General features: G+C 44.1%; 1 protein-coding gene across 1 annotated transcript in view; it reads right to left on the bottom strand.

Moving 5' to 3' along the window:
* LOC148138311 (uncharacterized) overlaps positions 1–20,988 on the bottom strand; it is a 36,630-nt gene extending 15,642 nt beyond the window's left edge. The window contains exon 1 of the mRNA XM_087981624.1: positions 20,820–20,988. Coding sequence (XP_087837750.1) covers positions 20,820–20,988 — 169 coding nt within the window. The remainder of the gene's footprint in view (positions 1–20,819) is intronic.
* Between the last annotated feature and the right edge of the window lie 519 nt (positions 20,989–21,507).

The following is a 21,507-nucleotide window of genomic DNA, read 5'->3' as shown; positions in this document are numbered from 1 at the left end:
AACCAATCTGATCCAATCTATTCCAAACATAACTGATACCAATCCAATCTAAGTCAATCCCATCTCAGCGAAAGTGAGGACTACAAGACGCTGGAGATTAGAGTCAATTGTGTGGTGCTGGAAAAGCACAGCAGGCCAGGCAGCATTCAATAAGCAGGAGAATCGACGTTGTGGGCAAAAGCCCTTCGTCAGGAAATCACATCCAATATAACCTCATCTAATACAATATAATCTAATCAAGTCCTAAATCGACCTAATCTGATCTAATCCAATCCATTTGAATCCAATCCTATTCCAGATGAAGAGCGCACTTGACCCTGTCATGATCTATGAGGCAGTGCTCTGGAGATCAAAGCCGTCAGGTCGGGCAGCACTTTTAGACAGAAGCAGAAGCAGAAGGTGCTGAAAATGATCTGATTCCGATGGCCTTTCGTCTGAATGTTAACTCTGATTTCTCTTCACAGATGCTGCCTGACCTGCTGAGCTTTTCCAGCACGATTTGTCTTTGTTTCTGATTTACGGCACCTGCAGTTCTTTCAGTTTTCACCTTTCGAAAGGCAACTAGTGGAATTGCATGTTGTCACAGATGGATCAATGAGAGGCCGTGTCTGTGTTTTGTAGAGTGACACCTTGTTTCAAAATGTGAACAATGAGCCTTTGGAGCAGATCATCCTGGTACGGTCTGCACATAGAGGACAGAAGTCACGGAGAAGACTCAAAGCAATGGGACTACGCCTGCCATTTCTCATCCCCCATTTCTGACACACCAGATCTCCTATCTTCACCCCGTCTTCCGTAACTGATGTAAGACTCTGAGCTGGATCTGCCAGATGTTAACAATGACAGTCAGGCAACATAAGAGAGAGAGAGCTTCGGTATGAAAATGGAAACCGAACGCCCACGGAGGCAAACGACCGTGACTGAAAGTTAATAACATTTACACAAAGAAGCCAGTGGCAGGAGAGGTACGTACTTTCATCTGAACATAAAAAAAGTGACTGAAATAAACATTGGTCCTTTAGAGGATGATGGGGGGATTTTGTAATTAGATATGAGGAAATGGCCAAGGCATTGACCAGGTATTTTGTGTTGGTCTTCACAGTGGAGCACATGAATAACACGCCAGAAATTGACAAAGAGATGAGAGTAAGTGTGGACCTGGAAGCAATCATTATCACGAAGAGATAATGTTGGGCACGTTAAAGGAGCTAAGAGTAGACAAGTCTCCTGGCCCTAATGCAATTCGGGCCAGGGTGTTAAAAGTGATGGTGGGAGAAATAGCGTACGCACTTATTGCATACATATAGCATACAACATTCAGTGAACTCTGGGTCCGTTCTACCAGGTTGGAAACCAGCAAATGTGATGTCACTGTTTAAAAAGGAAGAACGACAAAAGGTGTGGAATTATAGACCAGTTGACATAATGCTTGAGGCTATTGTCAAGGAAGGAATAGCAAGGCATCTGGATATATATTGTACCGTTGGGCAGACACAGCATGGGTTCATAATGGACATGGCATGCTTAACTAATCTTTTGGAATTCTATCAAAACATTACAAACACAATGGACAACAGCGATCCAGTAGATGTACTATGGCTATATTTTCAAAAGGCATTCAACAAGGTGCCCACACAAAAGGCTGCTGCATAAGATAAAGATGCAAGGCATTATGGGCATTTTATTAGCAAGGATAGGGGATTGGTTAACTAACAGGATGCAGAGTGAGAATAAATGAGTTCTATTCTGTTTGCAATCCTTGTCTATTGGTGTGCCTCAGGAATCAGTGTTGGTGCTGCAATTATTCACAATTTGCATAGATGATTAGGTTAGATTAGATTAGATTACGTACAGTGTGGAAACAAGCCCTTCAGCCCAACAAGTCCACACCGCCCCGCCGAAGCGCAACCCACCCATACCCCTACATTTACCCCTTACCTAACACTACGGGCAATTTAGCATGGCCAATTCACCTCACCTGCACATCTTTGGACTGTGGGAGGAAACCGGAGCACCCGGAGGAAACCCACGCAGACACGGGGAGAACGTGCAAACTCCACACAGTCAGTCGCCTGAGGCGGGAATTGAACCCGCGTCTCTAGCGCTGTGAGGCAGCAGTGCTAACCACTGTGCCACCGTGCCGCCCATGATTTGGAGTTATAAGGCCATGTGTATTGAAGTTTGTGGAATACGCTAAGATGAGTGGGCGGCACGGTGGCACAGTGGTTAGTACTGTTGCCTCACAGCACAGTGGTTAGTACTGCTGCCTCACAGCGCCAGAGACCCGGGTTCAGTTCCCGCCTCAGGTGTGGAGTTTGCACATTCTCCCCGTGTCTGCGTGGGTTTCCTCCGGGTGCTCCGATTTCCTCTCACAGTCCAAAGATGTGCAGGTTAGGTGAATTGGCCATGCTAAATTGTCCGTAGTGTTAGGTAAGGGGTAAATGTAGGGTTATGGGTGGGTTGTGCTTCGGCGGGTCGGTGTGGACTTTGGGCTGAAGGGCCTGTTTCCACACTGTAAAGTAATCTAATGAGTCATAGAGCAATGTGTGAGAGGACTGTGACTCTCTGCAAAGAGACATCGGTAGTTTAGGTGAGCTGTCAGATGGAGTCCAATGTTAATAAATGTGAAGTCATTTATTTTGGGAGGAGAAACAGTAAAAAGGACTATTGCTTGACTGGTTAAGCAATATAAAATGATTATATTCATTTTATTTTAGAAGAATGAGAGTGGATATTACGGAAACATATAAAATTATCAAGGGAATAGATGAGGATGTTTCCACTGGCGGGTAAAACTAGGATAAAAGTGCATAGCCTCAAAATTAGTGGGAGCAGATTTCAGACTGAATTGAGAAGGAACTTCTTCACCCCGAGGGTTGTGAACCTGTGTAGTTCCCTGCCCATTGAGGTGGTTGAGACTTTCTCAGTAAATGTTGTTAAAGTTAAGATAGATCATTGTTTGAGCAGTAAAGGAATTAAGGTTATGGTGAGGGTAAAAAACAATGACTCAGGATGCTGTATTCCTGATGAAGGGCTTTTTCCCGAAACGTCAATTCTACTGCTCCTCGGATGCTTTTCCAGCACCACTAATCCAGGTTATGGTGAGGGGGCGGGTAAGTGGAGCTGAGGCCACAAAAACATCAGCCATGATCTGACTGAACTGGGGGAGCAGGCTCGAGGGGCCAGATGGCCTACTCCTCTGCCAGGAATATTTATGTTCCTATTTTCTAAGTAAATTACTTTCTTACCAGATGAAATTAGCTGAAATCCCAGTCCATGGAGGATGAATAGAGACTGACTGTCTGTTCCTGAGCTACCATGGAACACGCAATGAGACATCCACCTAAACCTTTCCCACCTTCGAAAGATCATGCCCGATGCAAACTGATCTTTCTTTTCACTGAGCCACCCTACCCATATCACTGTTTGGTTTCCGATCAAACTTTTCAGAGATGTTTTTATATTGTCCTGGAGCAGTTGGGATTGATCCCACGTCATATGGCTCAGAGACACCGACACTATAAGATGGTCAATAGCTCCAGCTTTATTCCACTTGGTATCCCACAAGATTCCTATTGCTCATCACCCACTATTCTTTCATATATCCGTCATTGTCTGATGAGCACTGCAAATTGTTATTTTCCAGAATTGATGCTAATTCAATTCGAACCCATCAGTTTTAAATGCCCATCGTGAAAAGCAATTATTGTGTCCTTCAAGACCTTTATATCAGATCCACAAGAGATCAGCTTCATTACCTGAAGTTTAATCTTTGACCTCCCCTCCCCTCCTTTTCCGATTAATAAACTGAACAATAAATTTCCGTGGATATTTCACTGAATTCATCACATGTTCTCTGAACTTGGGCAGAGTCACTCCATAAATCAAAGAATTTGTGCAGCAACTTAAATTGCGGAGCATATATGCGACATGTTTAAATGTATATTCACCGTCACTATCCAAGGCAGCATCAGCATCAAAATAATATAAAATGTACCACAACCACAGAAATATGAAATTGGCGGATATGGTGAAGAGTAATATCATTGACTTCCTCCTACTCTCCATCTCTGGGTCCCTGTGATTCTCACCCTTGTTCGGGCACATTAATCACTTACGGACTCGATTGGTCACTAAAATTTGACTGATTGTTAGAGTGTTGAGTAACAAAATTAAAGCAAATGGGAATATTGGAGTTAAAATCTTTTCAAATAATTTATATCCTCTCCACACAGGATCAGCATAATATGCTTTCGAATTAGAACAACCCCATGGTATGTGGTCAATAATCTTTGAATGTCTAAATCTAAAGTAGATGGGAATGTTTTTTAAACAGAGCAGAATGCTTGATGTCGCTAGAACCACAGCCGCAGTTTTCTTGGTACAATACTTCAATTTTAGCTTCTGACAGCAAATAGCAACAAATCTATCAAAGGTGAAGGCGATATTGAACCAAACAGAACAGTCGATGATTGCACGACGTAGGACATAACGTACACGACACACAGAGGTGATGTTCAGGAACGTTGACGGGAAATAATCATTTTCCACTTGGCTGAGTATGATCTCAAAAATAACGAACAGCAGATCTGTTGTTGCCATGGCAACCATGTAATGCCTTGTACAGGTGGAGATTCCGCATTTTTCTCGGGACAGAATCACAATTGCGAATAAATTAACTGGAAGAAACAGAAAGGAATTTTGTTGGAAATTGCTGATAAAATAATGTTCGTTCCTGAATCTAGGTGGCAAATGCTGTACTTTAGCAATTCGAAGTTTTGAGTCGGAAACAAGACTGAATTTAAATAATGATAAACATGATATTAGCGGGCATCACAGCTCACTGGATCATATTCGGCTTGTGTAGAGTTCTGCAGAAAAGCCATATCTGAGCGTAAAAGTTTATCTCTGCTTCTCTCTCTCCACAGGCGCTACCAGACCCGAGCAATTTCTACAGCAGCTTCAGTGCTTCTTTTAAAGCTCCATCATCACAGCATTTTGCTTTTAAATACTTTCTATATAAAAGGGACGTTGGTATAAAATGCTCCCAGGAAGCACAAGTGCAGTATAATATTAGGCAGCAGAACAGAAAAGGATTGATTCCATCTTAAACTCTGATTTCCTCTGTACTGGGGAACTTTTTATCAAATTCACATTACTTTCTCATGTAATAGACCCTTGTCCTTCTAGGATCATTCCCCATAGCCGCAGAAATGGGCGGCACGGTGGCACAGTGGTTAGCAATGCTGCCTCACAGCGCCAGAGACCCAGGTTCAATTCCTGACTCAGGCGACTGACTGTGTGGAGTTTGCACGTTCTCCCAGTGTCTGCGTGGGTTTTCTCCGGGTGTTCCGGTTTCCTCCCACTTTCCAAAGATGTGCAGTTCTAATTGGCCCGTCATGTTAGGTAAAAGGGGTAAATGTAGGGGTATGGGTGGGTGGCGCTTTAGCGGGTCAGTGTGGACTTGTTGGTCTGAAAGGCCCGTTTCCACACTGTAAGTAATCTAATCTTAAAAAAAAGATTACACGTAAATAGATATCCTGGATAGCAAAGCAAGTTTAATGAAACCAGGAAACTCAGAATTGTTTCTTCTGAAATGGTGGGACGATGATTGTATTAGCAGGCTGAGAACAGTACTTAGGCCGTTGATTTCAATTTGCTTTTCACATCAAACAATAAAACAGCAAGTGGAAAGTGTATTGACAAGACTTACTCCCTTTCTTTGAGGTTACACCTTTGGGACAATTCAATGGGTGGTGGATTTATACCATGAATAAGAAAATGCCGAGTGGTGATCCAATTGATCTCTTTAAAATTGTTACCCATTTCCAGAGTCTTGTCTTCATAAATCTACCTTTTGAAGCCTCTGATGCTGCTTGACCAGCTATGTTTTTTCTTCCAGCTGACTCTCCAGTATCTGCAGGACCGTAATTTCCCTTCCCACGTAGTTAAAGATGCCCTCCAACGCATCTCGTCCACATCCCGCACCTCCGCCCTCAGACCCCAGCCCTCCAACCAAAACAAGGACAGAACGCCCCTGGTGCTCACCTTCAACCCTACCAACCTTCGCGTAAACCAAATCATCCACCGACATTTCAGCCACCTCCAAACAGACCCCACCACCAGGGCTATATTTACCTCCCCAACCCTTTCCACCTTCCACAAAGACTGTTCCCTCTGTCACAACTGGTCAGGAACCCCTACAACCCACCCTCTCATCCTGGCACCTTCCCCTGCCACCGCAGGTATTTGCAAAACCTGCGCCAACACCTCCTCCCTCACCTCCATCCAAGGCCGTAAAGGAGCCTTCCACATCCATCAAAGTTTTACCTGCACATCCACCAATATCATTTATTGTATCCGTTGCTCCCGATGCGGTCTCCTCTACATTGGAGAGACTGGACGCCTCTTAGCAGAGCGCTTTAGGGAGCATCTCCGGGACACCCGCACCAACCAACCACACCAACCTGTGGCCCAACATTTCGACTCCCCCTCCCACTCTGCCGAGGACATGGAGGTCCTGGGCCTCGTTCACCGCCGCTCCCTCACCACCAGACGCCTGGAGGAAGAACGCCTCATCTTCCACCTTGGAACACTTCAACCCCAGGGCATCAATGTGGACTTCAACAGTTTCCACATTTCCCCTTCCCCCACCTCACCCCAGTTCCAAACTTCCAACTCGGCACTGTCCCCATGACTTGTCCTGCCTGCCTATCTTCTTTTCCACCTATCCACTACACCCATACCCCCGACCTATCACCTTCACCCCCTCCCCCACTCACTATTTTACTCTATGCTACTTTCTCCCTATCCCCACCCTCCTCTCACTTATCTCTCCACCCTTCCGGCTCTCTGCCTGTATTGATGATGAAGGGCTTTTGACCGAAACGTTGATTTTACTGCTCCTCGGATGCTGCCTGAACTGCTGTGCTCTTCCAGCACCACTAATACAGAATCTGGTTTCCAGCATCTGCAGTCATTGTTTTTACCATCAAATTATGTTACATAGTAATGTGGTAATAAATATAATTACAATTAGATTATATATAGTAATGTTGCAATAAATATAACTTTAAATATATTATATGGTAATGTGGTAACAAATCCTTCTAGATAGAAAACAAAGTTTTCCAACTTCACAATAAAGCAAAATATGGTAGAAATCAGAGATGATCTGAGGACTTAATCTGTGAAAATGTTTACTCTGTGTGAGAATGGGATGGTGATAGATGTACTCTGATAGATCGTACAGGAACCATAAGGAACTGGTTTTGACGCTTCCAGTTTATGCATCCAACTCCACCCAAAACACGTTAAATGGCAAAGTCACACTTTGTAATACAATGTTGTTAGGGTTCAGTGTTAAACTGCATTCTGCCTGGAAATGTATCCCCAAACAAGGAACACCAATGGCGTTTTACAATTTAATCACATAGGAGAACGTGAGGACTGCAGATACTACAGATCAGAGTCTAAAATTGTGGTGCTGGAAAAGCACGGCCTGTCAGGCAACATCGGAGGAACAGAAGTGTCCATGTTTCAAACATAAGCTTTTCCTCAGGAATTGATGAAGAAATTATGCTGATGAACACTTCAGTCATATACACAACTGCACAGAATGAAATAACATGATACCACAATGTAGTAGTGCAGGAGACTGTTGAGGCAACAGAATAAAGATGTACAAAACTAATATATTTGACAATATCCTCATACAAGTTTAGAATTGCTTTTCATTCAACTTTGACAACTATGTCAAGTCACCAGAGTCCTGCTGAGCGATCGGGATAGAGTTTACTGGTGGCGTTTAATTCTGATGATCACTGAGTAATGCCTCAGGGTGAGGGATGTGATTGAGAAGGACAGTTCTTCACATTAACCCCTCCACATGCAGACCCAAAACTGTTGGTATCACCCTGTGTCAAAAAACAGTGTTCCAGCCAACTGAGCCAAGTGACACCCACCACGTCCACACTATTAGTGAGTTGTGTAATGTTGTCACTCACAGATAACAAGAGAAGCTCGATCTAACACAAATTGAAACATCTTATGTTATAATGTGTTTGCAGGAACTTACCAGGAATACCAATCACACCAAGGATCAGATAGAATATTTTCCTGATGGTCTGAATGGGGCGGTGCATCTTCTCCTTGAACTAGGACAAGTAATCGCCCCAAGTTAGATTAGGATCTGTTACATACTGGGTGCTTTAATTATATATGCTGCAGAATCTCCTTGGAGACACAGAGTTGACATATCTGTCAAGTTGTTTTTTTCTGAATTTTTACGTGCGCAGATCCCAAGAGCTGACACTAATCCTGGTGACTAATCGTTGACAGCTGAGATTGAATCAGCCCCATTCCATCCCCTTAAGGATGGAAACCTCTGTTCATATTTAGTATCTTATCAGAGCTGGAAGCTGTTTGCAACTCATCTTATCCTAATTCCAAGATGGACTTCACTTACACGACCATACAACTAACAAAATTCTAACATCAGAGAATCCATTCAGTTTTATTGAAGTCAGATGTTGTGTTTTGTTTTCTTTTTATCTCGGGATGTTCCATTCAACATTTTCCAACAGAGCACTGAACTATTGAACAAGTCTTGTCTGTTTGGGCTCCCTCCAGGAGAAGCTCAGGTGATCTCACTCCATCAGTCTACCCACCTTTGCTCTGTCTCCCATAATTGAATGGTTTATTCAACATGTTTCAGATTCAATAAGTTTCATCACATGATGTATGAAGACATCGCTGATCCTAACATTGTCATCCATTGAAATATATTTCCATCAATTAGCAGTTGATTTTATCATGAATTACCTTGACATGTATGCTCAAACCATCAGGAAATATATAAATGCCAGATTCATCAGCCGTACCCACAAGGTAGAGCAAAACATCACCTGTTCACAACGCAACGCCATCCAGGCTCTCAAAACCAATCACAACATTGTCATCAAACCAGCAGACAGCATTTCCCAGGAGCTGAACAACTTTGCGACCTGCAACACATTATCAATGAGGATGAGCACCTCGCCAAGACCTTCCCCACACCTCCACTGCTCACGTTAAACAATCGCCAAACCTCAAGCAGATCATTGTGTGGAGCAAGCTGCACGGCTTTCAGAACAACTCCATACAACCCTGTCACGGTCAGAATGTGGACATGGATACCACCATTACAGGTGGGGACACCTCCCACCGTGTACGTGGCAGGTACTCATGTGACTCAGCCAACATTGTCCATCTTATACGTTGCAGTCAAGGATGCCGTGAGGCATGGTACATTGGGGAAACTGAGCAAAGGCTATGACAACGGATGAATGGGCACCACACAACAATCCATGGACAGGAGTGTTCCCTCCCAGATGGGGAACACTGCAGCAGTCCAGGACATTCGACCTCGGACCTTAGGGTGACCATCCTCTAAGGTGGATTACGGGTCAGGCAGCAGTGAATAGTAGCCGAGCAGAGACTAATTTAGGGAGGGCCTCAACCGGGACCTTGGGTTCATGTCACACTACAGGTAACCACCTTTGCACTTTACACACACACACGCACACACAACTTGCACACAAACACTCGCAAACAAACACTCGCACACACTCCTACAGACACACACACTCCCACATGCATCCTCTCACAGACTTAGACCACTTCACACTCACACACACCTATATACTCTCTCTCACTGACACTCACAATCCCTGACCCCTCCCCCACTGTCACCCACACACTCCTACAACACACACACACATGCACCCTCTCACAGAGCTGGACACTCTGCAATCACATATACACACATATGCACTTTTTCTCACTCTCACAATCCCCCACCCCAGACAGACAGATACACACATACACACAGACAGACAAAAACCCTCATGCACACATATACACATATGTTTCTGGGGTGAATTTGAATTTGCAGAGTTACATTGTACTTTGCTCAAAAACTGAATGAATCCATGTAAGACTCTGTTAACTCACATTTTAGATTAGAATCGATCTAAACATTATGGCAGAGACAGGGAACACAGGGGGCGAACACCTTCAACATATTATCTGGCTGACACCAATTGTTACATTTAACCTGAGAACGTAACCGTTAAAAAAAGTTTTGTGATTTACAGATGAAAGAAATGAAATTATCATGGTGTTCTGACAGATGAAAGACTCAACAAACAATCAAGGTATTTTCAATGTATAATTTCAGTTACTTCACACTGTAAATTTTTGCTGTAAATTCTGTGTCTTACAACTGTGTCCTCCACAACTACCTGATGATGGAGTGACGCTCTGAAAGCTAGTGTGCTTCCAATTAAACCTGTTGGACTATAACTGGTATTGTGTGATTTTTAACTTTATACACCCCATTCCAACACCGGCATCTCCAAATCACCGTAAGCCACTGTGGGGCAATCATTACCACATCTCCCACTCCTCCTCCACCCACCCTTAACAATCCCACTCTAACCCAATGCACAATGGTCGCTTTCCTAACTAGAGCACATTCAATTTATCTGGCCTCTCCGCAGTAATCGATAAACCTGTTCCCCTGAAGGAGACAGAAAGTCTAGGAGTAGCAAACTTACTTTCCCTGTTTGACCTCAGTATCTGAAGTTTATATCTTGTAGAAATTGAAAGAACTGCAAGTGCTGTAAATCAGACACAAAAACAGACATTTCTGGAAAAGCTCAGTTGGACAGACGGCATCGGTGGGAAAATAAACTGTGCAAAGAAACCACTGAGGAAGGGTCACTCAACTCCAAACGTTAAACCTGATTTCTCTCCATAAATGCTGACTGACTTATGAAGCTTTTCCAGCAATTTCTGTTATTGTTTTTAAAGACAGGTTGATTAGAGTTCAGGAGAGACATGTTCCTGTGAAAATGAGGAATAGAAATGGCAAGATTAGGGAACCATGGATGACAGGTGACATTGTGAGACTAGCAAAGAGGAAAAGGGAGGCATGCATAAGGGCTAGGCGATTGAAGAGGGACGACGCTGCGGAAGTATGTCAGGAATGTAGGACCATTCTGAAACGTGGAACTAAGAGGGAGAAAAGGGATCATGAGATACCTTTAGCAAACCGGGTTAATGAAAAGCCCAAAGCAGTTGATTCATATATAAGGAGCAAGAGGAACTAGAGAAAGAGTTGGTCCACTGAAGGACAAAGGAGAAAAGTTATTTGTGGAGTCAGAGAAAATGGGCGAAATTCTTAATGAGTACTTTGTATCGGTGTTCACCGAGGCGTGGGACATGAGGGATGTTGAGGTTAGTGACAGATATTTGATTACTGCAGGTAAAGGAGTGGGGAGGTCTTAGGTATTCTAAAAGGCATTAAAGTGGACAAGTCCCCAGGTCCCAATGGGATCTATCCCAGGTTACTAAGGGAAGTGAGAGAAGAAATAGCTGGGGCCTTAACAGACATATTTGCAGCATACCTAAACACAGGGCAAGTCCCGCAGGACTGGATTAGATTCCTTACAGTGTGGAAGCAGGCCCTTCAGCCCAACCAGTGCACACCGGCACTCCAAAGCGCAACCCATCCAGACCCATTTCCCTCTGACGAATATACCTAACACTGTGGGCAATTTACCATGGCGAATTCACCAGACCAGCACGTTTTGGACTGTGGGAGGGAACCCACGCAGACACAGGGAGAACGTGTAAACTCCACACAGACAGTCACCTGAGGCTGGAATCGAACCTGGGATCCTGGTGCTGTGGGGCTGCAGTGCTAACCACTGAGCCACTGATTTACTGATGTTGTCCCCTTGTTTAAGAAGTGTAGCAGGGATAATCCAGGTAATTGTAGACCGTTGAGGCTGACGTCAGTGGTAGGAAAGCTGCTGGAGAAGATACTGAAAAATAGTATCTATTCCCATTTGAATGAGCTTATCAGTGGTAGGCAAGATGACTTTGTGCAGGGAAGGTCATGCTTTACCAACCTAATAGAATTCTTAGAAGAAGTGACGAAGTTAATTCATGAGGAAAGGGCTATAGATGTCATATGCATGGCCTTTAGTAAGGTGTTAGATAAGGTGATATTGCATGGGGTCCAGATCTTGCTCGGCAACAGGAGACAGTCAGTAGCAGTGGAAGAGAGTTTCTCAAAATGGAGACCACAGGGATCCGTGATGGCAGCACTGTAGTTTGTGATACACACAAATGATTTGAAGGAAGGTGTAGGTGCCCTGATTAGCAAGTTTGCAGATGTCACTAAGGTTGGTGGAGTAGCAGATTGTAAAGGGTTCTATCAGAGTGTCCGGGCAAATGCGAGGTGATGTATTTTGGAAGATTTAATTCAAAAGCAAGTGTACAGTAAATGGAAAAGTCCTGGGGAAGATTGATGTACAGAGAAATCTGGGTGTTCAGGTCCATTTTCCCCTGAACGTACCAAATCAGGTCAGTAGAGTGATCAAGAAGGCATACAGTACGCTGTCCTTCATCGGACAGGGATTTTAGTACAAGAGTTAACAGGTCATATTACAGATGTATGAGACTTTGGTTTGAACACATTTGGAATACTGTGTACAGTTCTGGTCGCCACATTACCAAAAGGATGTGGATCCTTTGGAGTGGGTGCAGAGGAGGTTCACCAGGATGTTGCCTGATATGGAGGGTGCTATCTATGAAGAGATGCTGTGTAGATTCGGATTATTTTCATTAGAAAGACAGAGGTTGAAGGGGGTACCTACAAAATCATGAGAGGTATGAGGAGGTAGGGGAAGCCCTAAATGAGTTTTTTGCTTCTGTCTTTACTAAACAAAAAGGACCTTGTAGTGAATGAAACCATTGAGGAGCAGGTAAGCGTGCTGGAACAGATAGAGATTGAGGAAGCTGATGTGTTGAAAATTTTGACAAACATTAAGATTGACAAGTTGCCAGAGTCAGACCAGATTTATCCTCGGCTGCTTTGGGAAGCGAGAAATGTGATTGCTTCGCCGCTTGTGAAGATCTTTGCATCCTCGCTCTTTACCGGAGTCATACCTCAGGACTGGAAGGAGGCAAATGTAATTCCTCTCTTCAAGAAAGGAAATAGAGGAATCCCCAGCAATTACAGACCAGTAAGTCTCGCGTCTTTCATCTGCAAGGTGTTAGAAATGATTGTGAGGGATAGAATTTATGACCATCTGGTTGAGCATGGCTTGATTAAAGGCAGTCAACACGGCTTTGTGAGGAGCAGGTCATGCCTCACAAACCTTATCGAGTTCTTTGAGGATGTTACTAGAAAGGTTGGTGAGGGTCGAGCAGTGGATGTTGTGAATAAGGACTTCAGAAAGGCATTTGATAAGGTTCCCCATGGTTGGCTTATTCAGAAGGTTAGGAGGAATGGGATACAGGGAATGTAGCAGTCTGGACACAGAATTGGCTGGTCAACTGAAGACAGCGAGTGGTAGTGGAAGGAAAGTATTCTGCCTGGAATTCAGTGGTGAGTGGTGTTCCACAGGTCTCTGTCCTTGGGCCTCTACTCTTTGTAATTTTTATTAATGACTTGGGTGAGTAGATTGAAGGATGTGTTAGCAGGTTTGCAGACGACACAAATGTTGCAGGTGCTGTTGAAAGTATAGAGGACTGTTGTAAGCTGCAGCATGGCATTGACAGGATGCAGAGATGGGCTGAGAGGTGGCAGATGGAGTTAAACCTGGATAAATGCGAGGTGATGTATTTTGGAAGGTAGAACTTGAAAGTTGAGTACAGGATTAAAGATAGGATTCTTGGCAGTGTGGAGGAACAGAGGGATCTTGGTGTGCAGGTACATGGATCCCTTAAAATTGCCACCCAAGTGGACAGGGTTGTTAAGAAAGCATATGGTGTTTTGGCTTTCATTAACAGGGGGATTGAGTTTAAGAGCCGTGAGATCTTGTTGCAGGTCCATAAAACTTTGGTTAGACCGCACTTGGAATATTGTGTCCAGTTCTGGTAGCCCTATTACAGGAAAGAAGTAAATGCTTTGGAAAGGGTTCAGAGGAGGTTTACCAGGATGCTGCCTGGAAAGAAGGGCTTATCTTACAAAGAGAGGTTGACTGAGCTCGGAAATTTTTCATTGGATAAAAGAAGGAAGAGAGGGGACCTAATTGAGGTGTACAAGATAATGAGAGGCATAGATAGAGTTGATAACCAGAAACTTTTTCCCAGGGCAGAAATTGATTTCAGTCTGAGCTCGATGACTAAAGTCTTTTTCCTTCTGATATCTGTACCATCTTTGATCTACACTGTCATATTTTGCACCTTTTTCACAGATTGTGATTGTCTCCAGAGAATAGACTCTGCAGCAACCTGTACCAAAAATCCCTAATGTACAGATATAATAGGACCAGTTCCAGCAAGTTGGGTTCTGTCAAGGGCTCAGCACAATGTTCCCTGAACCTCCATCTGCTTGGTACGTGTTCTGGCCATGACAATTGACACAACAACACTTGAGGAGTGCCTTTCATAGCTACTTGACCCAGGATTCAAATGAATAAATCTTCCATGAATTGTTCCCAGTGTAAAATTTTTGCTCTTTGAGAGAAAGTGAGGTCTGCAGATGCTGGAGATCAGAGCTGAAATGTATTGTTGGAAATGTGTTTCTTCATTCCTGAAGAAGGGCTTCTGCCCGAAATGTCGATTCTCCTGTTCCCTGGATGCTGCCTGACCCACTGCGCTGTTCCAGCAACACATTTTAGCTAATAATGTTGTTCCTCCAGGAGCAAAGCTATTGCAGAGTACATCAAGTGAAATGAATCCTTATGTGGTTGAAGCGAGTCATCCGAGCTTCATGGTCATTCTCCTTACAAAAAGGCAAACATTGTACTCAGCTTCGTGAATCATTGTGCTACCTACCTGTGCATGTTGTGGGGATAAATGATTAGATTAGATTAGATTGGATTCACTACAGTGTGGAAACAGGCCCTTTGGCCCAACTAGCCCGCACCGACCCTCTGAAGACCAACCCACCGAGATCCATTTTCCCTAACTAATGCACCGAACTCTACAGGTAATTTAGCGTGGCCAATTCACCTAAGCTGCACATCATTGGACTGTGGGAGGAAACCGGAGCACCCGGAGGAAACCCAGGCAGACACGGGGAGAACGTGCAAATTGCACACAGACAGTGGCCCAAGGGTGGAATCGAGCCCGGGTTCCTGGCACTGTGAGGAAGCAGTACTTGCCACTTAGCCATCTTGCTGCCCCTTGCTGGCATACCCAGCTGTTTCTTCCGTGAACATACTGCAGTCTCTAAGAATACCACAGGGTGACAGGCGAGGGTGTCTTGCTCTGGAAGTGAATACAATGGGAACATTATACTGTCAGCAATGATTCAGTATAGTCACAAGGTCAGAACTGTTCCTTTGTTCCATTGACGTCAGGTCACCAACGTGGTAGTGCTGCACTGTTCGAGGATGAGCACTGACAGAGTTTTGTTCTGCCTATGTAATAAGTAGCAATTTCCCGGTTGAGGGTCAGCGCAGAGAGAGTGTGCTTTCCATTTCCAGCCTGTTAAGACCATTCAGGATCTTAACAAACTTCAATCAAGTCGAAACGTATTTCTTTCAAATCTCTCTTGGAAACATATCCAGTCTATCCAAACTTATCTCAAAAGTGCACTCATTCGAAGTCACAATCAAGGACTGTATCTAATGCAACCATATTCTTCCTTAAATAAGGGCACAAAGTATTCACAATGAGGTCTCTCCAATATCCTCGAAAAACTGCCGTATAACCTACTTGCGTTTATGTTTCATTCCTCTTTATATATATGATATAGATTTGAACGCAGTTAAGGTGATCAATAAATTTGAAAATCATGCAAATGTTTGTTGGTGGTAAATTGTGAGGAGGATAGCCTTAGATTACAGGATGATATAGATGGGCTGGTCAGTGATAAATGGAAATCAAATGTGCTAAGTGTGATGCACTTTGGCAGGAAAAACAAGGCAAGGAAACACATGATGAACAAAGAAAGAAAGAGCAGCACAGCACAGCACAGGAAAAGGCCCACTAAGAATGCTCTGACAGCTGATGTCTGTCTGTACTGAATGGTCCAGCCTTGGGAAGCACCAAAGACCAGAGTGATCTCAGTCTGCATGTCTACCAGTCCCTGAAGGTATTAGAACTGGTGAATACAGTAGTTAAGAAGGCATATGGTATACTTGGTTTTAATTGATAGACATAGACTTTCAGAGAAGAAGGAAATGCTGGGAACTACATGCAATGTTGGTTAGGGGAAGCCAATGGTCCTCATGGTATTCTCACTAAACTATTAAATGAAGAAACTCAGCGAATATTCCATGGAACAGGGTTTGAATCTCACCATGACAGATGGTGAAATTTGAGTTCAATAACAAAAGATTTGTCATTAAATATGTACTGATGCCATTGAAACAATTCTCAACTGCCAGAAAAAAAAAACGTTTGGCTCACTAATGCTACCGACAGAGAAGGGAATCTGCCATTCTTACTTGGTCTGGCCTCGAGACCTACACCAATTGTTGTTGACTGTTAACTGCTTTTTGAAATGCACTGCTGTGAACAGTACTCCTGACTGAGCAGGTCAGGTCCGAAAGAACACAACTTCTAGACTGGTTCTGCAGCAGCTGATGAGGAAACCAACAATAGGGAATAAATTAGCTGATCTCTAGCTACATGACAGTAATGATAATATTGAATACTCTGGTCCTTGTGGAGACAAAGTCTCACCTTCACGTTGAGAATAAACACCATCATGTTGTGTGGCACGATCACCGTGCTGAATGGGACAAACTTTGAACAGATCTAACAAGTCAAGATTCTGCATCCATGAAGCAGTGTGGGCCATCAACTCCAGCAGAATTGTACATCAGCATAATGTGTAACCTCAGCAGTTCTGAGTTAGGGTCTCCAGACCCAAAACATTAACTTTGAGTTTTCATCACAGATCCTGCCAGACCTGCTGAGTTTTTCCTGCAACTTCTGTTCTGTTCCTGGTTTACAGCATCTGTGATGCTTTTGGCTTTTTAATTTGTAACCTCATGGTCCAGCATATCCCCAATCAACCATTAACATCAATCCAATGGATCCACGATGGTTCAACACCTCCCCCCTCACCTCCCTCCAAGGCCCCAAGGGATCCTTCCGTACCCATCACAAATTCACCTGCACCGCCACACACATCATTTACTGCATCCGCTGCACCCAATGTAGCCTTCTCTATATTGGGGAGACAGGCTGCCTACTTGCGGAATGTTTCAGAGAACACCTCTGGGACACCCGCAACAACTAACCCAAACGCCCCGTGGCTGGACACTTTAACTCCCCCTCCCACTCTGCCAAGGACATGCAGGTCCTTGGCCTTTTCCATTGCCAGACCATTGCAACACGACGCCTGGAGGAAGAACGCCTCATCTTCAGCCTCGGAACTCACCAACCACAACGGATGAATGTAGATTTCTCCAGCTTCCTCATTTCCCCTCCCCCCAACTTATCTGAGTCCCAACCCTTGGACTCAGCACCGACTTCTTGACTTGCAATCTTCTTCCTGACCTCTCCGCCCCCACCCCCTCTCCGGACTATCACCCTCACCTTAACTGCCCTCCACCTATCGCATTCCCAACGCGACTCCCCAAGTCCCTCCTCCCTACCTTTTATCTTAGCCTGCTCGGCGCACCTTCCTCATTCCTGAAGAAGGGACTATGCCCGAAACATCGATTCTCCTGCTCCTTGGATGCTGCCTGACCTGCTGCGCTTTTCCAGCAACACATTTTTCAGTTCTCAATGGAGAGTTCAGGAGGACATGCCAGGAGCAGCACTAGGCATACCTGAAGATGCAGTGACAACATGGCGAAGCTACAGATCAGGAGTAGAAACAAAGAAAATAGACGCAGGAGTTGAACATTTGGCCCTTTGCGTCTGCAATGCCATTCAATATGATCGTGGCTGATCATACAATCTCAGTATCCCACTCCCGCCCTCTCCCCACCTTGACACCCAGGTCTTGTTGCCCCTCATCTTTACCTAAACTGCCATTATTCAGTAGATCATCTCACATTTATCCATATGTTCTTGCATTTGCAGGTATTTGCTCTCTCAGCCAGTCACCCTGCAGCCAATCAGCATCCTCCACATAGTACACACTGCCACCCAGCTCCGTGTCATCTGCAAATTTGGAGACATTGCATTCAATTCAATTAATCCAAATCTTTAATCTATATTTGTGAACAGCTGGGGTCCCAGCGCTGAACCCTGTGGTACCCCACTTGTCACTGCCTGCTACTCTGAAAAGGAACCTTTTATTGTTGTGGTTCTGTTCGCCGAGCTGGAAATTTTTGTTGCAAACGTTTCGTCCCCTGTCTAGGTGACATCCTCAGTGCTTGGGAGCCTCCTGTGAAGCGCTTCTGTGGTGTTTCCTCCGGCATTTATAGTGGCCTGTCCCTGCCGCTTCCGGTTGTCAGTTTCAGCTGTCCGCTGTAGTGGCCGGTATATTGGGTCCAGGTCGATGTGTTTGTTGATGGAGTTTGTGGCCGGCCGCAATATACCGGTACTGCAGCGGACAGCTGAAACTGACAACCGGAAGCGGCAGGGACAGGCCACTATAAATGCCGGAGGAAACATCACAGAAGCGCTTCACAGGAGGCTCCCAAGCACTGAGGATGTCACCTAGACAGGGGACGAAAGGTTTGCAACAAAAATTTCCAGCTCGGCGAACAGAACAACAACAACGAGCACCCGAGCTACAAATCTTCACCCAAACGAGGAACCTTTTATTCCAACTCACGGTTTCTTGCCTGTTAACCTGATTTCCATCCACGTCAATTACCTCTGATGCCATGACTTCTAACTTTAGATCATAGAACATAGAACAATCCAGCGCAGAACAGGCCCTTCGGCCCTCGATGTTGCGCAGACCTGTGAACTATTCTCAGCTCCTCCCTCTACACTACCCCAAAATCATCCATGTGCTTATCTAAGGATTGTTTAAATCTCCCTAATGTGGCTGAGTTGACTGCATTGGCAGGTAGGGCATTCCACGCCCTTACCACCCTCTGGGTAAAGAACCTGCCTCTGACATCTGTCTTAAATCTATCACCCCTCAATTTGTAGTTATGCCCCCTTGTACAAGCTGACGCCATCATCCGAGGAAAAAGACGTTCACGGTCTACCCTATCTAATCCTTTTGTATGTCTGCATCAAACCCCCTCTGAGCCTTCTTCTTTCCAATGAAAACAGACCCAAGTCTCTCAGCCTTTCCTCATAAGACCTTCCATCAGACCAGGCAACATTCAGGTAAGTCTCCTCTGAATCTTTGCCAATTCTTCCAAACCTTCCTGAAATATGGCGACCAGGACTGTACACAATATTCCAAGTGTGGCCGCACTAGCATTTTGTATAGCTACAGCATGATATTGAGGTTCTGGAACTCAATCCCTCTCCAAAGGAAACCTAACACACCGTATGCCTTCTTAACAGCACTATACACCTGGGTGGCAACTTTCAGGGAACGATGTACATGAACTCCAAGATCCCTCTGCACATCCACACTACTAAGAATCTTTCCACTGACCCAGTACTCTGCCTTCCTGTTATTCTTCCAAAAATGCAGCATCTCACATTTAGCTGCATTGAACTTCATTTGCCACCTCTCAGCCCAATTCTGCAGTTTATCTAAGTCCCCCTGCAATTTGTAACAGTCTTCCACACTGTCTACCACTCCACCGACTTTAGTGTCATCTGCAAATTTAATAATCTATCCACCTATGCCTGCGTCCAAGTCATTTATAAAAAATGGCAACCAGCAGTGGTTCCCAAAACAGATCCTTGTGGCACACCACTAGTAACTGGACTCCAGACTGAATATTTTCCATCAACCACTACTTTTTGCCTTCTTTCAGAAAGACAGTTTCTAATCCAAACTGCTAAATCACCCTCAATTCCATGCCTCTGCATTTTCTCCAATAGCCTACCATGTTGAACCTTATTAAAGGCTTTACTGAAGTCCATGTAGACCATGTCAACTGCCCTACCCTCATTTACATGCTTGGTCATCTTCTCAAAAAACTCAATAAGGTTTATGAGACATGACCTGCCCTTGACGAAACCATGTTGACTATCTGAAATCAAATTGTTGCTTGTTTGATGATTATAAATCTTATCTCTTATAATCCTTTCCAAAATCATTCCTGTAACAGAAGTATGGCTCACTGGTCTATAAGTATCTGGATTAACTTTCCTCACTAATCTGTTATGTGGAACTTTGTCAAATGTCCAGAAAAACAACAGCCACTGATTCACTCTTTTCCATGCTACTGGTTACATCCACAAAAAAGTACACAAGATTTGTCAGGCACGGTTTCCTGTTAGTGAAACCATGCAGACTTCTTCTGATTCTGACACAGCTTTCCAGATCCTCTGTTATGACATCCGTAATCTTTGACTCCAACATTTTCCCCATCACCTGTATCAGGCTAACCTGTCTGTAATTGCCTGTTTTCTCCTCTTTGTTTATGAAAGATGGGTCTGGGATACAGAGCATCAGACCCTGGGGACGTATTGGGTTTTAATTCCATCAATTCCCCAATACCATTTCCTGACAGTTAAGGATTTCCTTTAATTCCTCCTTCATGTTTGGTCCTTTATCCCATAGCATTCCTGGAAGATAATTTGCTTCGTCCATGGTGAAGACTGGCCCAAAGTATTTGATCCACCGGTGTGCCATCTCTTTGATTTCCATTATAAATCCACATGACTCTAACGGCAAGGGACCCATACGTGTCTTCACCAGCCTTTTTCTTTTCACATATCGACAGAAACTTGTGCAGTCAGGTTTTTTAAAATGTTTTCCACAAGCTTACACTTGCATTCTATTTTCTCTTTCAGAATTAAATCCTTTGTACTCATCTGCTGGAATTTAAATTTCTCCAATTCCTTAGTTTTGCTGATTTTTTTTCTGAACAATTTGTACGCCTCCTCATTTTCTTTCACACAATCTGTGATTTCCCTTGTTAGCCATAGTTGAGCCATGTTCCCAGATTTATGCTTTTCAACATAGTGGTGCACAATCGTTGAGTTTCATCCACATGTTCTACAACTGTTTGCCATTGCCTATCCACCATCAAACTCTGAAGTATCCTTGGCCAGTTGATCCCAGCCAATCCATGCCTCATTCCATCAAAGTTAGATCTCTTTAAGTTCAAGAGTCCAGTCTCATATGTAACTGTGTCACTCTCTATCTTAATGAAAAATTCTACCATAGTATGATCGTGCTACCCCAAAGGATCTCCCATCACAAAGTTGCTAATTAATCCTCTCTCCTTAAACCACACCCAGTCTCGGAGGGCTTGCTCTCTCATTGGTTCTCAACACATTAGTCGAGATATCCATCCTCTATATATTCCAGGAAATCTTCCACCATCTCATTGCTACCAGTTTGGTCAGATTGAAATTCCCCATAACTGCCACACCCTTATTTCAATACCTGTAATATCCTGTTTGATGCAATCCCCAAATGCACAACTATTGTTTGATGGTTTGTACACAATT

The sequence above is a fragment of the Chiloscyllium plagiosum genome, unplaced genomic scaffold, assembly GCF_037043375.1.
Source record: "Chiloscyllium plagiosum isolate Xiang-an unplaced genomic scaffold, Cpla_swu_hap1 HiC_scaffold_40, whole genome shotgun sequence".
Lineage (NCBI taxonomy): Eukaryota > Metazoa > Chordata > Chondrichthyes > Orectolobiformes > Hemiscylliidae > Chiloscyllium > Chiloscyllium plagiosum.
This window is presented reverse-complemented; position numbering and strand designations above follow the sequence as displayed.